Source organism: Enhydra lutris, unplaced genomic scaffold, assembly GCF_002288905.1.
Source record: "Enhydra lutris kenyoni isolate GAN:26980312 unplaced genomic scaffold, ASM228890v2 scaffoldscaffold28, whole genome shotgun sequence".
Taxonomy (NCBI): Eukaryota; Metazoa; Chordata; class Mammalia; order Carnivora; family Mustelidae; genus Enhydra; species Enhydra lutris.
Genome location: NW_019154112.1, coordinates 4,204,519 through 4,221,230, shown reverse-complemented (window position 1 = coordinate 4,221,230; position 16,712 = coordinate 4,204,519). Strand labels below are relative to the sequence as shown.

Sequence of the window (16,712 nt, the reverse complement as noted above, 5' to 3'; positions counted from 1 at the left end):
TTTGAGTCTAATGTTTTCATATATTGTTATTTAATTTTCTAAATCTATTTTGTTGTTGTTGTTGCTGTTGTTTTAAAGATTTTATTTATTTGACAGAGAGAGACACAGCTAGAGAAGGAACACAAGCAGGGGAGCAGCAGGCAGAGGGAGAAGCAGGCTTCTTGCTGAGCAGGGAGCCAGATGCGGGGCTGGATCTCAGGACCCTGGGATCATGACCTGAGCCGAAGGCAGATGCTTAACGACTGAGCCACCCAGGCGCCCCTAAATCTATTTTGTTATTATTGTTATTATTTCCATTGTTACTATTTCCATTCTCTGCCCCACATTTGGGCAGAGAAGCCCAAGTCCAGAGAGGTAAACCATCTGGCCAGGGACACACAGTCAGCAAGAAGGATTGGGTTTTGATGCCAGGCTGAGCAGCGTCAGAGCGGATGTTGGGCAGGACTTCACAATGATGGGAGGGGAAAGGCAGCTTGCTCTTTGAAGATCCCCCCCACCTTGGTCTCTTTCCCTTTCCCCGGCCCCCAGTACCAGATCAGCACTTGGCCCTCTGCCCCATTCCATCTGCTCGCACTCCCTTAGGCATCTCAGCCACACTCGTAGGTTCAAAGGACTGCTTTAGACACTGACCAATGCCTCCCACATCCACATCCCCCACAAACTCCAGACCACAGCTCTAAACACCTCCACCTGGATGTCCATGGGCATCTCAGACTCAGCAGGTTCAAAACTGAGTTCCTGATCTACCACTTAAATGTGCTCCTCTTGAAGCTCTCTCCATCTCAGCTGACAGCAATTTCATTCTTCTCGTTGCTTGGGCCAAAAACCTTGGGCCAATCTTTGGCTCCCCTTCCATCTGCTTCTCACACCCCATCTGTGAGGCAACCCTGTGGGCTCTATCTTCACCATATGTGCGGAATTCTACCCCTTCTCATCTTTGCCACCAGCATCTGGCCAGCTGTCCCCTGGATGTGGGTAACCACCTCCTCATCGATCTCCAGATGTCCCCCTTGTCTCCATAAGACCCATTCCCCACACAGTACGCATACCTTTCCTTTAAAAGGTGAGTCAGATGAGGGCAGTCCTCTGCTCAGAACCCTCCAGAACTACCCATCTCCGTGTAAAAGCCAAGAATTCACAATGGCCTGAACCCACATGATCCAGCCCTCACCTCTCTGACCTCATTTCCCTCCCCTGCCCCTTTGCCCACTCCGCTCCAGCCCACAGCCCTCCTCCTCCAGGCTCCTCAAACCTTCAAAGACACTTGGTGCTGCTTCTTTTGTCTGCCCACAATCACCCTCCTGGCTCCCTCCCTCCCTCCCTCACTTCCTTCAGATCGCTGCTCAAATGACCCGCCACCCTGAACACCCTCCTTTTTTAAAACTCGGAACTGCTCCTTCTCACACTCCTTAGGGTCCTCCCCGCCTCACTGTTCCCATAGTACTTCTCACCACCTGGCCTGCTGTATTTTTTACTTCTTTATTTTGGTTACACCCCCCCAGCCCCGACTTGGTATGGAAGAGCCATGAAGACAGGGATGGGTCTGTTTTGCTTCCTGCAGTATCCCCAGACTTAGACCAATGCCTTGCATAGAGCACACACATACAGAACACACAGTGAGTGAATTAATTCACTTTACCAGCTTCTAAGGAAGTAGATGAAAAGCAAAAGGTAAGGCCCCTGCCTCGGGGAGTTTCAAATCTCATTGGGAAGACAAGTCACACGCTCAGAAGAGTTTAATATAAAGAATATGTATGAGTGCCAACTGGTGGTACCAGCTGTGGATTTTGTCCGAATCCAGGGAAGGAACAGGTCAGAGCTTGGCCAATCAGAGGAAGTGTGAAAGAAGAGCCAGGAGCTGTACTGAGCCTTGAATAATTCATAGAATTTCCTGTAAGACATTAGTGAATCAGATTAGCTGCTTGTCTCTTAGCAAGGCCCTGAAGGGAGGAGACACGGGATGGATGCGTTTTGATGGGGGAAGGGAGGAAGCGCAGGCCCTGGCCTGGGACCCGCACTGCCAGGGGTGCTGGACAGCCACACGGCATCATGGAAGTCAGTATGGCTGAGGACAGGCTGGGGCCATCCCCAACAGCCCCTATTAACAGCCCTCAAGGCCTTGGGGGAGGCCACCTCCTCAGAGACTCTCTGAGGAAAAACCCATTTTCACCCTGACCTCACCACAGCTCCCCTGGGAGCTCCTCGTCTGGGCCACACGTGCAGGAAAAACACACACAAATTCAGATGCCTGGCGTGCTTTTCCTAATCCCCCTGGCACAAATCTGCCGGGTCATTATGCGGATGTCCATCTGTCCCCTCCCACTCTAACACAGTTTCTGAAGCCCTGATGTCTCCAACTCAGTCCCTCCCTCCCCCCCATTGCCCCAGCGTGCAAAGCAGGGCACATATTGGGAGTGTGAGCTGAGACAACGCAGGGAAAGGGAAGGATTGATCAGGAGGGGAAGACGGCCTCCAAGAGAACTTCAGACAAGGTTGAGAAGAAAAAGCTGCAGGCTGAGAGGGGACAGGAACGGTCTGTAGGAGGGACCAGAGCAAAGAAGCAAGCCAGGTAGGAGGAGAAAAGAGGCAGGGGTGTTTCCCGAAGGTATCAGGGGAACAAGGTCAGTAGATCGGACTTTCGGAGGTTCTCCTGGCTCTAATATTTCACACCCTCCGTCCTCCAGGTGTGGGTCCCGGCCTAGCAGAATCAACATCCCCACGAACGCTGGGCTACATTCCGTACATCCTCCCAGAAACGTCTGAGGGGTGGCACCTTGCCCTACTCATTGTTTTATTTCCCACCTGGTGCTTAGGGCAGCTCCCCACCTAGCCCGTAAGCAAAGAAGCCATCGGCAGGGTGTTCAGAGTCCCAAATGTCCCCAAGCGCCCCCGCGAGAGCCCCCCTCCATTCCTGTGCGTGTACTCATGAAGACTGAGGCAACCCAGGAAGGTGCTATTGGGCGGCAGGGGCGGGAGGGGTGCCTCAAGAAACCATTAATAGATAAGCAGGGAAACGCTTATCAGATGGGCTGCAGGGAGACCTGAGGCCAGAAGGAGGCCCAAGATGACAGGTTAAGTTCTGATGGAGGCGGCGCCTCAGGGGGCAGCCCAAGTCGGGTCAGCTACGGTGGTCGCCCAGCGCGGGCTCCCCTGGGAACCCTCCTACCCCGGGTCGGCACTGCGCTCCCACCCACCAGGCCCCGGCCGGCCCGGCCCCCCGCCGCCAGGCCCCACCTCTGCCCCCGCCCCCGCCGCCCAACGAAACTCGGCACCCCACGTGCAGCCGTCGCCCCGCCGCGCCGCCTCGCCCCTGCCTGTCTCGACTGCAGGCGCGCGCGGGGGCGGGAGGGTGACGTGCGCCGAGTCCGCGCTTTCCTCCCCTCCGCGACTCGACCTGTTCCCCCCACGTGGCACCCACGTCCCGGGCTGTACCCCTCACTCTCCCGCACGGGGACATCTGGGTTTATAAAACTAGCCAGACACGGGTCACAGGTGCTTCGGGTAAGCACCTGGCGCTGTAACCAGAGCCGAGCTCTGCTGGCGGGGGGAAGTAGCCGCGTCGCTTCACTCCACCCGGACCCCTCCCCTCCCGAGCTCCTCCGTCTCCTCCCTAGGTCCGGGGAAGGGCCGACTCCCACCCTCTGCCAGCCCGCTGATCTCATCGTCCCCACCTCCAGGCGTTTGCACACCAGAAACCCTGTCCCAAGTCCTGCCAAGTCCTGCCATCTTCAGGGCCGCGCTTAGGCTCCTGCAGAGTTCCCTGCCTGGTCCCACCACCGACACCGCCTCTCATCTAAAAGCAGGTACCAGCCGATACACGTCCACAGTAGAAAAACCAACTTTCCAGAGTGCTGAACGTGTTTTAATTTATAAGCTGTTTTTACATCCAATACCTAATTCTATTCTTACTACAATTCAGTGTGAGGTTCACTGAGTGAAATTAAAGGCCGCCTCTGCCTCCCCCATCTCAGCCCACAGAGCTGGTGAGTTGATGACAGGTGTACAAGCTAGGTCTCCATCCATTCAACAAAAACTTACAGGGAAGCCATTATGTGCTTGGGTGGGGTCAGGAAGCTCATACCCACCATGCTGAGTGCCCTAAGGACAGGAGCCATGTCCTAGACCACCCCAGGGCCAGCCCAGAGACTGCTAGGAGACTTCCATCTGCTGGGAGGCACAAAGCCAGTTTGAGCCTGGACTTTCGGGGCCCAACAGGGCGTGGGCAGAGCGGGCAGTGGGATGAGGATTAGTGGGGAGGGCTGCCCTGGACCCTTTGAAGAGGAGATAGTTGACAATTCTGCTCTACAAAGTTGTGGAGGAGGGTGCTGTCCCTGAAATGCCCATAGGGTCTGCACCCCAAGACCTTGGTCAGAGGGAAAAGAAGAAGGCAGATGTGTCCAGGGACCTGCGTGGCCCCATTCTGCCCTGACTGGACTTTGAGATCCAGGTAGGAGTAATAGAAAATGCAGTGGGGCGGGTTGCTGCCGTCTGGAAAGATTAGATAAGGGAGAGGAAGAAGGGAGCTAGAAGTGGGGTAAGTGACTATCAGAAGAGCCTGAATCAAAGCCTGCACCCACCATCAGAGTAGGCACAAGACTGGGAACCCTGGACTGGGAAATGCCTGAGGGACTCTAGACATTCCCTCCCCAAGCCAGCTTGGAAACTGAGGCATGGAGGGGAAACTGACCGGCTCAGGTCACACAAGTTAAAGGAACAGCCAGTTCCAGACCCCAGGTCTCTGACTCCCAGCCCAGGACACTGGCCACCACCTCACAAATCTAGGCCAGGCCCAAGAACGGCCACTCCCAATGTGGGCAATGTTAGAATACTGGGATTGGCAGGTGGTTCATATAGGCCTTGGGGTTCCTTTTGCCAAATACCAAAGTCACACCCACTAGATGGGGGTGGGAAGGGATGTTGGGACAGGAACCCTGGTTCACTGGCAGGGATCCCTTCTCATCAGAGAAAAGAAATTCATTTCTGCATCCCTGAAAACCATCCATTTACTTAACCTCTACATATCTTTCTGTACCAAAGATCCACCACTAGCCACCAGAGGGACCAGTATACAGAACAAGCCTGGATGACTAGATGTTTGTTGAATGACTTCACGAAGTCTCATGAAGGCTAAGAGAGAGAGACTCTCTGGACCAAGGGGCAGGCAGGTAGGCTTCCTCTTCAGAGAGCTTATGTCTAAAAAGGACAGTAAGCCACACACTCAGAGAACCTCGAGAATCTTCCCACTGAGGCACGGTGGTGGCAAAAATGAATGAATTTGGGGCCCACTACAAATAAAGATCCCTGGCTAATGTGCATGGCTTCAGGACGCTGCCTCTGTCCACAGGCCTGGGTTTTTGGCTCTCAGGATTGGTGGGCTCTGGCAAGTGCTGGGGTCTCAACAGAGCTGCTGGGTGCACCGGGAAGTGCACCCATTAAGCTAAGAAGAGGGACTGGGGGAGCTGGAGAGACAAGAGGGAAAGCAGAGAAGAGACAGAGAATGTGAAAGCAGGGGCCATCCAGCTGGCCGGCCCTCACCTCACCTTGCCAGGCCTAGGCCTTTGTCCTGCTCTCCATAACCCGGAACTGGACTCAGCCTGTCCTGCAAGACAGAGTAACTCAGGCCTCAGAACTCCTCAGAGCAGGCCCTGAGGCGCAGGCCCTGAGGCCCAGCCTACCCGGCTCCAGACTGCTACAGAGCTCTCTGGGAAACAGCAACAAAAGCTGCCCTGACAAATCCAGAAAGTGAGACCGTCTGTAGCATAACCAGCCCTGTCTTGTCAGGAACTCAGTATCATCGCAGGAAAGAAAGAGGTGGGGGCCTAAGAAGCAAATGTGACATGTGGACCTCGACGGGACCCTGAACTAAAGAAACCATTGGTTGAAGACAGACTGAGAGGGGAATCTGGGTGGTTCGGTGGGTTAAGCGTCTGCCTTCAGCCCAGGTCATTATTTCAGGGGCCCGGGATTGAGCCCCGCATTGGACTCCCTGCTCAGTGGGGAGCAGGGAGTCGCCCTCTCCCTCTCCCTCTCCCTTTCTCTCTGCCTGCCGTTGTCCCTGCTTGTGCTCTCTTTCTCTCGCTGTCAAATAAATAAATAAAATCTTAAAAAAAAAAAAAAAGGAAGAAAGACTGAGGACAATGGGGCACATCTGTGTGCAGACAGGGCATCGGGTGCCATTAGGAAGTTATTAAAGGGTGGGATGAAGGTACTGTGGTTACCCAGGAACATATCCTTATTCCTTACAGCTGTGTAATGAAGTAATGAGAGGTAAAAACATGCAATTATATAATTTACCATAAAATACTTCAGCAAAAATATAGATACATCATGTATGGCAAAATGTGGGCAATCATTAAGTCTAAGTAGTAGGCATATGGGTGTTCTAAATAGTTCTTTCTACTCTCCTTGGATTATATGTGGCGAGGGGCCACAGTGACACGTAAAGGCGAGAGCCACCCACCATAAAAGCTCAGTGACGTCTACCCATTGTGGCAGCAGCCGCAGCATCTCTGAGACACAGACTTAATTCTGCCTACCATGACCTAGATCCCCCGTCACCCATTTCTAAGCCCATAGCCTGGAGAGGACAGCACTCCCGCAGGCTGGAGGAAGGGGTGCTGGCTGGCTGGCTGAGGGGAGGGAGGGATTTGTGAACCAAATACACACAGGTGTCTCCCCAGCACCTGCAGCTGCCCAGCACCTGCACCACGGGGTGGCGGTTGGGGGGTGGGCCTCCAGGGCTGAGATTTCTGTTCACTGCCTCCTCAGGCTCTGCCCACCTGCCAGCCCCCAAAACACCTACGTTCACATGCCACCACTAGGATCATTTTAATCCCCTGCCAAGTCCCTCCTGCCTGTCTCTCCAAGTGTCCCCACCCACACCCTGGGCTCTCTGTGCTGTCAAGGCCTAGACTCATCTCTGCGTCCACCATCGCTGGTGTGAAGGGCCCTGCAGCCCCTGCTATGTGACCCCGGGCAAGTCCTTTAAGCCTCGCTACACCAGCGGTGTCCACTGCAGGGAACTGTAAGTGTGGGTGCCAATGCCAGGGGCCACCGCCAGCAGGAGCAACGTGACACACTCATGGTGGCTCAGAGCTCAGTCTCAGAGGCCTGTGATGAACTTACCATAGATCTGGGCTCTGCCCTCCTCCCCTTTCCCAGACCTCCTCCCTTCCTCTCTCACAGCCCCTGCTTCCAGGGAGGAGCCCCCCCAGTTCCAAATAGGGGGCGAGGAAGCATGGACCACAGGTCCCAGGAAGACTACAGGGCCTTTTAGGCCCCGGCTCAGGGACAATGGAAACCCAGACCCCTCCTCTTAAGCAGACAGCAGAAGGCCGGGTGTGGCCCCACCCGAAAACCCAGCACAGCGCCCCACCCCCAACCCAAGCCACTGCCCCACCCACCCCACAGCCCCATCAGGCCCAGTAGGGGAGGGGAGGTAGGGTCAGGAATGTATGGCAGGGCAGAGTGGGAGCAAGTGACTACAGCAACATTCTTTAGGGCTGGGGAGGGGATGCAGCCTGGGTCCCTGGGTCCCACAGTGGAAGCCTGGGGCTGACTGTGTCCTCAGGCAACCCCCACCCAGCTCCTCTCCCCGAGTTACCCCCTCTCCATCATAGTCACCAAGCCCAACTTCAAGGGCGGAGGCTGGTCTTTCTCCCCACACCCCCTAGGACAACACTCTCAAACTGAGGATATGAAGTGGGGTCAGGCCCCCTGGGACGCAGGGTCACTTCAGCAGGTCACCTCTACCACCAGAGAAACCAGCAAAGTCCAAGCCTGTGAGGGAAACAGCGTTCCGCTTCTGGAAGTTTAGCCTGAGAGGGTAATTGGACAAGCGTCCGGGCATGTATGGACCTGGATGTTCTGGGCAGATTGTTTATAATGCAGAAATTCAGAAACAACCTGAATGCCCAATATCAGAGTCGCTTGAATAAATGAGGATACATCCTACTTACCGTGGGATGCTATGCGGCTGTAACAATGGCCTGTCTGGTGTAGGAAAATACAGCCTAACGTATCTCCCCAAAATGCCAGGATACAAAGCCATATTTGCCATCTGACATCGTTTTGTAAATGTTTGTGTAGATAAAACTAAAAACACACCAAAAAAAACAAAAAACCACCCCAGAACATCCACATAAAGAATGTCCATATATGATGAGTGCTGTGAAGTGTGTAAACCTGGCGATTCACAGACCTGTACCCCTGGGGATAAAAATACATTATATGTTTTTTAAAAAATTAAAAAATTTAAAAAATTAAAAAAAAATGTCCATATAAGTCACAGCAGTATCAAACAATTTTTTATTTGCATTTTACCAGTTTTCTCCATGGAACATACATTATTTTTGAACAAAAAAATATGTTGTTTTTTTTTTACATCTGTGTTTTTTGCTTTTGTGTTCAAGCCCTGGGGCTTGAACTCACCACCCTGATATCAAGACCTGAGCTGAGATGAAGAGTCAGACACTCAACCGACAGAGCCACCCAGGCGCCCCCCCAAAACATGTATTTTTAAAGATTTTATTTATTTATTTGACAGAGATCACAAGTAGGCAGAGAGGCAGGCAGAGAGAGGGAGAAGCAGGCTCCCTGCTGAACAGAGAGCCCGATGCGGGGCTCGATCCCAAGACCCTGAGATCATGACCTGAGCTGAAGGCAGAGGCCTTAACCCTCTGAGCCACCTAGGTGCCCCCAAATATGTATTTTTTAAAAAATGAGTTGTGTGACTAGGCCTAGCTGCTGTCAAGACCCTTGCCTTGGGGCACAGGACAGTGGGAGTTCCATCCTCTCCAGGGAAATTACAATGAAAAGAAAGCCAAGGACAAGTCTGAAATTTGCCCCAGGAATGCAGTCTGCATGGAGGGTCAGTGCCCTCCCCCACACCCCCACACCCATGAGATTATATGTGTCTCAGGGACTTCAGGCTCAAAGGGCCCTTACAGACCTCCTCACCCAGCTCCCCTGTATAGAGACTAGAACGGGCTGGAACTCTATCTTGGTTACTCCGGATTCCCCCATGACTACAAAGGTGCTTGGCACAAAGTAGGTGCTCAGTTAATGTTTGTTGAATGACTTACTGAAGTCTGATGAGGGCTAAGAGATGGGCTCTCTGGACCAAGGGACGGGTGGATCCAACAGGTAGGCCTCCTCACAGCCTGTCAGCCACCGAGGGCCCTTAGATCAGGAAGTGCCACCCCAGGTAAAATCACCCGGGAGCTTTTAAGAAACCCAACCCTCAGAGCCCTAGAAATACTGATACAGTTGGTCAGACCTGGGATTCAGGAGCTGAAATTTTTTTAAAGATCCCAGGGGGTTCTCAGTGCAAACAGAGCACCTCTAGAGGACATCCAGGCTGAGGGAAACACACTCTGAGAAGGCAGGGCCTTGCCAAAATCACCCAGCGAGTTAGTGACAAAGCAGCAGAGAGCCGTACCCCTGGGGCTACTAGCTCAAGGGTCCTGACCCTGGGGACCCAAGGCTTCCTCCACATTTACCACATTTCCCTTCTTGGGTGCTGGCCTCCAGGGCCCACCCTCCTGGGGAAGTGAATCAGGCTGGAAGGTGGACAGGGAAGCCCAAGGAGGGGGGAACCCTTCTGATCTTATGCTCTGTGATCACCCAACCCTTGGGGATACAGGCCCAGAAGCCCCGAGAGCCTCCAGATGGTGCTCCAAGGTACTCTGACAAATGTTGGGAGCTCAGCCTCAAAACCCAGGTCACTTACACTCCCCAACTTATACTCTGTGGGCTAGGGCCCACCCCTCTGGCCGTTCAGCGAGAGAGGCCTTGAAGAGAAATCTTCAAAGAACTGCGTATCAGACTCTGAGGGGCCCAGGCCGCATACTGCACACAGATGTGGCCAGGAGTGACACAGAATCCTCCACTTTTCCTTGGCCCCAATCAGTGACTCCAGCCCTGGCCTCTACTGCCTTCCACCCATGGTGAGGTGTGAGCCAGTGGCCCTAGCCACACTCTCCTGCCAAGAACAGGCGTGGGCCTGCTTTCCCTTCCCCGCCAAGGTCTCGACCTGCTCCAGGATCTACTGCCCAGACCCTCCCACCCTTCCAACCCAGAGTTAATGTACAATCTTCACCAGGAGCTCGAATTATTCAGGCAGGTCGAACTGGCTGGCCTCCTCTGCTTCTCCCCGTAGAGTCTGGCCAGAATCTGAAGACTGCTTCAGACTCCCTGCTCCACCAACACCCCCCTTTCCATCTCCCAGCTGACCTGCCCCTCTGCCCGCCAAGGCCACCCCCCGTCTTCAACACATTCATTTCATCCAGCCCTTATTGGGTACCTCTTGGACACCAAGTATTGGACTAGCCTGGGAACTCTGTCAAATCAGCCTCTAGGGTTCACAGACATGAGCCAGGATGAAGGCCAATGGGGACCAGAGTTAAGGATAGAGGCAGAAAGATTCTGGTGAGTGGGGCACCTGGGTGGCTCAGTCAGTTAAGCGTCTGACTTCAGCTCGGGTCATGATTCCAGAGTCCTGGGACTGAACCCCACATTAGGCTCCCCGCTTGGTGTGGAGTCTGCTTCTCCCTCTCCCTCTGCCCCTCCCCCTGCTTGGGCCAAGGCTCCCTGGCTCTCATAAATAAAATCAAGGAAGGAAGGGAGGGAGGGAGGGAGGGAGGAAAAGGAAAGGAGAAAAGGAGAGGAGAGGAGGGGAGAGGAGAGGGAAGGGAGGGGAAGAGAAGGAAAGGGAAAGGAAGGGAAGGGAAGGGAAGGGAAGGGAAGGGAGACAGATGCTGGCAAGGATGGGGCAGAGAGTTTGACTTAGAGCAAAGCAGCTCACACTTTAAGGCACCAAATCCCACAGGGATCAGCGTGCAGGTTCTGAGGGATGGGCACAGGTCTGAGATCCTGACTATTCAGCAAGCTTCTAGGGAATAGTAATGCTGCAAATGTAGCAAAGACTCAGCAGGGCTTAGAAATCGTTCTCTCATTGACTCTAAGTTCCAAGAAGGTGGGACACACTACTCCCTCAGTCGCCACCAAGTCCCCAGTGCCCAGTACACTGGCTGTGGACATGCTGAGTGGATGAATGGTGTAATAAATTAGTTAATCCTGGCAAATGGCCCAGCATTGGATGGCCCTACAGAGAAATCTGCAACTAACCGTGAAACAACACAATACCAGAGAGAAATCTGTGCAAAGCTGTGCAAAGCACAGAAGAAGAAGGGTTAACTACTGGGTTGTGGGAGGAGGAGCTGGATCTCTCAAAAGAGGTCACTTAGTACTAGGTCTTACAGGGTGGGTCAGATTTACCCAGGTGGAGGCTGGCTGAAGGGCGGGGGCAACACAGGAGCAAAGGTAAAGAGACCTAGAGCGTGGGGTAGGTTCCGGGAATCAGAGTAGCCTCACGCACCTAGAGCTTCAGAGGCTGTGAAAGGGAAAGTGGGGGGAAAAATAGAAAATTAAGTTAGAGTGCTAGAACTCTTAAGCTGGGAGACGGGCATCCGTCAATGGAAAGTCGGGAGCTGTCGGAGGTGTTTGCACGGGGAGCAGGCACCCCGGAAAGAAGCCTTCTCAGGGGTCACCAGGTCCTGCCCCAGGGTCAAAATGGACCGGAGGAAGCAGCTTCCGGGGGCAGGAAGGGCCAAGGCAGGAAGAAGCTACGTTGAGAGACGACAGAATCTCCCATGCGTCTCCGGATACTAAAGAGATCTCACGCGTACTTAAAAACCACCCACTTTGTGCTCAGCCCTGACCCAGGCTCTAAGCAATAGAGAAGCTGATCATTTCCCAAAAGCCGCCAGCGCTGTTCAGACACTAGGAGGGAGGGCGGCTTCCATCATCTCCCCGCATTTCCCCCACAGCCCCCCCCCACTCTCTCCTGCTTCCCTCAGCATCGTCAGGGGGGTTACTGTGTGCCTACTGTGTGCCTGGCAGCGGGACCCCTGGTCAGCGCTCTGTGGGAGGCCTGCACAGATGCTGGCCCAGATGTGGTTCCAGCCCCGTCCTCTGCAGAAATGAGCCAGATCAGTCAAATCTAATGGGGTGCGGGGGATGACCTGTGGCTGGGGATTCCACATCTGAATTGGGAGGCGAATGAGAGAGTCAAAAAGGATGCTGAGATAAGGAGAGCAGGTATGCTGGAATTCCCAGTCAGAATCCCCTGCTGGCAGAGCCAGCCCTCCAACCCCCTCAGGCCGGCTGGACTCCCTTTCCATCAGGACTAGAACCAAACTCCCAACAACCCTGGGAGAGACCGAGAGCCAGGTGACTCCCACTTCTCAGGCTCAGGGTGAGGACCAGCCAGGTCCAGAGTCAGACTTTTGGTCCTCCAAAGCCTCCCCGCCCCCGCCTCCCCCCCCCCCCAGAGGACGCACCTTGTGACTGGCTGGTGTCCTGATGAGTAGGGGGAACAGAAGAGGATGGGTTTATCCCAAAGGACAGCTGGGTGTGGTGGGGATGAGACGATTTAACCCAAGTCCCCAGACTGAAAATGGGACAAAGGCAGCAGGCTGTGCCCTGGAGCTTGTCTGGAAAGGTAGAGAAAGCACTCTACCCCCACCCCCAGCCACTCACCCAACTGCTCCTTTGAAGATAAACCTATTCGCTCTGCCTAATTCCTTTCCTGCCCTAGGCCTGCTTCAGGCCTAGCCCTCTCCAGGGACTTGAATAGATTCCCTGCTAGCCAGACCCTGGGGGGTGACGGCCAGAGTTAATTAATGTTTGTAAAGTGCTCACTAGATCCTGGGGCCGGGGACCCAGGGGCGCCAGATGAGCCGCGCAGGAAATTGACAGGGAGAGGCAGGGAGAGGAGCAGCCGGCCAGGACCTGGGACTCCTGCTAGGGGAGGGCTAGAGAAGGCACTCCTACTGAAGAGGGGGCAGGGCAGCAAAGAGCTAAAAGGGAAAGGTGCGACCCTTCAAAGGTGTGACGGGACCAGACCATAACTTGAGGATTCCGGGCTCCGGGGTGAGCCTGCCTTCCCCCACAGCTCCGCCCCACCCCCAGAGCCAGTCACGTCCAGGCCCGGATGCCTTTCCCCAACTCAGGCCCCAGCCACCCACCTGCCCCGCCCCGGGACCACCTGCAGAGGAAGTCTCGGCCTCTCCTCCAGCTCTGAAGAGGGGCGAGCGCGCGAGGGTGGGGGCTTCGCGAAGGGGTGTCCCCTACCAACTCCCGCAGGGTCCCCGACTTCTACCTGGGCAAACACTTAACTTCCTCTCTCTAAAAAAAGGAGGCGAGCCGTTACCCCGCTCCTTGAAGTTGGGGACTTCCAGGTTCTCTATCCGGGGGGGCGGCGGCAGGACGCACGCAAGTGGCACCAGGGCCCAGGGCACCCCCTCCCTGCCCGCGCCCCCCCCCCGAACCCGGCTCACTCACCCCAAAGTGCTGATGAAGCCATTGACGGAGCCCTCGGCGTACAGGGAGACGATGTCCCCGATGTGGAGAAAGCTGGACATCTCGCTCATGACTGCGGCCCGCCGGGGACCCGGGACGGTGGGGGCGCCAAGGGGCGCGCGGCCAGGCTTGGTGCAGAGGACGGAGATGACCGCGAAGGCCGGAGGGGCGCGCCCCCACCCGCGAGCAGGACGCTCCGCGCGGCCGGGACGGGCTAGCGGCCACCGGGGCGGAAGGCGGCGCGGGGCGGCCCGGGAGCCGCTGGTGGCGTCCGGGTGAAGAGGTGCCCGCGTCTCGGCGCGCCCGCCGCCCGCCCGCCCGGCCCGGCCCGCGCGTACCTGCAGCGTAGAAGGAGCAGGAAGTCTGGGGCCGCCACACACACATGCAAATCCCGCCCGGGAGGCGGGGAAGCCACACCCCGGCCCCCCCGCACCCCGCCGCAGCCGGCCCGCCAGCACCCATGTGCGCCTGCCCGCCTCCCTGTGCCCTGCGCCCCTCGGGCGTCCAGGGCCAGGCCTCCCGGGCACCGACTGGCCTCCTGACCCGCGCGACTCCGAGGAGCCCTGGGGCTCCTGCGGGCTCCCGGGTTCGGAGTTCCAGCTCCAGCGAGTTCCCAAACAGACTCGCGGAACCGCCATCCCCGGGAAACCCAGCCGTAGCGGGGGGCTCGCTGCCATAGGGGTTCCCTGGGCTATCTACTCCTCTGTCCTCCGGTCGGTGAGAGCCGGCGCCGGGTGCGGGGTCCGTAGCCCCCGCAGGCACTACCTCCAGCCGCGCGCGGAAGACCCGAGAGCGTCCCAGCTGAGAGCCGTCTCGCACCGAGAGGCGCGCTCATGCCTTCGCAGCGCAAATAGGGATTCATTTTTCTCAACGTGAAAAAGCCTTTTCATTGCACAATAGAAAGCGCTGGGGCTTGGAGGGGAAATGAAGCAATGGGGTGGGTTTTGTTTTTTTCTCTCCGCATTCCTGTGTACAAAGAGATCCAACTTCCGAATCAGTTCAGCCGCTCCCTCTCCAGGAGTTGGCTCCAAAACTCTTGGCTCCTTCTATCTTTCTTTTAAGGGGGGGGGGGGGGGGTGGCGAAAGAGAAAGCTACCTTCGCTACTTAATAGCGAACCGAGTGCCAACAATGACAAGGCCGGTACTGGCTCTCTGGGAGTGACCCGCTGCGGTGTCGCCGCCGAGCTGTGGCTCACGAAGTCCTGCCCTCCAACCCACGTCCCCAGCTCGCCTACTTTCCGTTCTGTCCCCCGGGTGCTTGGGTGTTTCTTTTTAGTCCTTTTATCTTAACTCCTGGGACAGAGTGCCCACGGCCACCCGGACTGAATCACGTTCACTGTCTTCAGAAACCCCCACCCGGACTTCCTGGGAAGGGGGTGGGGGTGGGGGGGTTGTCCCTGGGAGAAAGGGAGGAGGGGATTGGATTGAAGCAGGAAGAAGAGAGACCCAGGGACGGGTGGAGGCCGCTGAGAGCCAAGAGACAGCTGCTGACCCAAGGGAATGAAAAGACCCTGGGTGTGTGGCTCTTTCACAGAGACCCCTAGACGGTGGGAGGGGGGCCACCTCCGGAAGAGCTGAGCTCCGTGTTCTACAGTTTCTTACCAGGACCCACAGGAATAAATACATGTTACAATAGTTGCACAAAACAATGCTTACCCTTATGACCTGCAGGCAATGCACTCTGATATTTTCTGTTCTGTTTCTGTATTTTGTTTGGTTTTTCAATACTGATTGTGACCCATTTGATTGCTTTTTTAAATGTGCCAAACATTTAACTGCAGTCTGAAAAACCTCATCCAGATTTCTCTGCCAAAAAGAAATGACAAAAGCCTAGAGAAGGCGCACCAAACCTCAAGGTCACACCGTATATTCACCTCACCCGGAGTCAGGAGCCCAGCCCCGGACTGGCAGCCCAGTACTCTCCCCAGTACTCCCACACCGCACTGGAGCTGGCTGTATCCATCCCTGGAGCCCTATGGGAACAGATTCTCTTGTTCCCAAAAGTCAGGCCTCCATTGATAGAAGGGAACAATCCTCATCTGGGCCCTCTGCGAGCACCAGGCTCTGATGGAGCTGCAGCCATGGCCCAATTGCCTTTCCCCCTACCCCACACAGCAAGGATGGAGAGGAATGTGCTAGAAGCACCCTCTCCAGGGGCCACACTCGGGACATGTGCCTTCCTTGCCCCAGCTACATCCAGGAACCCATGTCTTTCCCCTCCTGAGATTCAGATAGATGGTCCATAATTTAGCCAAGGTCTCACAGCCAGGAGTGGAGGTCAGGCCTGTCTCCCCCGGAAGCACATGCCACTGGTTTTCCCTCCATATTCAGCCTGGGAGTGCTCAGTACCTCTGTCACTCCACCAACCAGGAGGACTGGGGGGAAGAGGGAGGAGAACCCAACTCTCATCCAACTGAGGAGGGACACCTCTGCCAGCCTCCCGCCACACATATTGCTTCTAGGTATTTTTCTGGAACGTGGCATCCATGCCATGTTCCCAGAGGAGCCCTTTCTGGGCTTTAGGCCCCTGTCACCTGCTTCTGCCAAATCGACTCCACTGTAAGCTCTTTTATTTATTTATTTTTATTTTTTAAATGTTTTTTATTAAGACTTTATTTATTTATTTGAGAGGGAGAGAGAGAGAGCACAAGTGGGGAGGGGGTGGAGGGAGAGGGAGATGCAGACTCCCGGCTGAGCAGGGAGCCCAGTGCAGGGCTCCATCCCAGGACCCTGAGATCATGACCTGAGCCAAAGGCAGATGCCCAACCGACTGAGCCACCCAGGTGCCTGGCACTGTGAGCTCCTTTAGATTCTGAGTTGAGTTAGAGTTTGTTTAAAGACAGGTTCGGATGCTGTAGCTACAATGAGTTGACTCCCTCGTTCCCCTGCTTGAAATCCTCCTGAACCTCCTCATCATTGACAGAATCCAGTCTACACATCACAGCTCCTGTCTGTCTCCACCCCTCCTCACCCCTGCACTCTGGACGGACACAAAGCTTGTTCCTTGAGGAGGAACCGTGCTCAAGAACACAGGCTCTGAATCACAGGCCTGGGTTCAAGTCCCAGCCTCTGTTTCCATCTGTTAAATAGGGAAGGTGTGGTGCCAACACGGGAAGGAAGTGGGATAAAGCCATCATCATGGTGTCCCCACTTAGGAAGGATTCAGTGTTCATTCTCATTACCCAGGACCTCACCTACTCCCAGCCCTGTGCCTGGGCTCGTGGGCTTCCCTCTACACTCCCCCATCTCTATTCCCACAGTCAGAAGAAAGTCTCCTTCCCAGATGTTCTGGAACATCGTCCCCTAAGTATTATTATGGAATAGTTTAAGAAATAAAAAAATAAAATAAT

At 55.3% G+C, this 16,712-nt stretch overlaps 1 protein-coding gene across 1 annotated transcript in view; it reads right to left on the bottom strand.

The window, feature by feature from the left end:
- Positions 1-13,578, bottom strand: part of LOC111152507 (inositol 1,4,5-trisphosphate receptor type 3) — a 70,371-nt gene extending 56,793 nt beyond the window's left edge. Inside the window, exon 1 of the mRNA XM_022510983.1 lies at positions 13,345-13,578. Within this exon, the coding sequence (XP_022366691.1) occupies positions 13,345-13,433 (89 nt within the window). The 5' untranslated portion in view covers positions 13,434-13,578. The remainder of the gene's footprint in view (positions 1-13,344) is intronic.
- Positions 13,579-16,712: the final 3,134 nt, after the last annotated feature.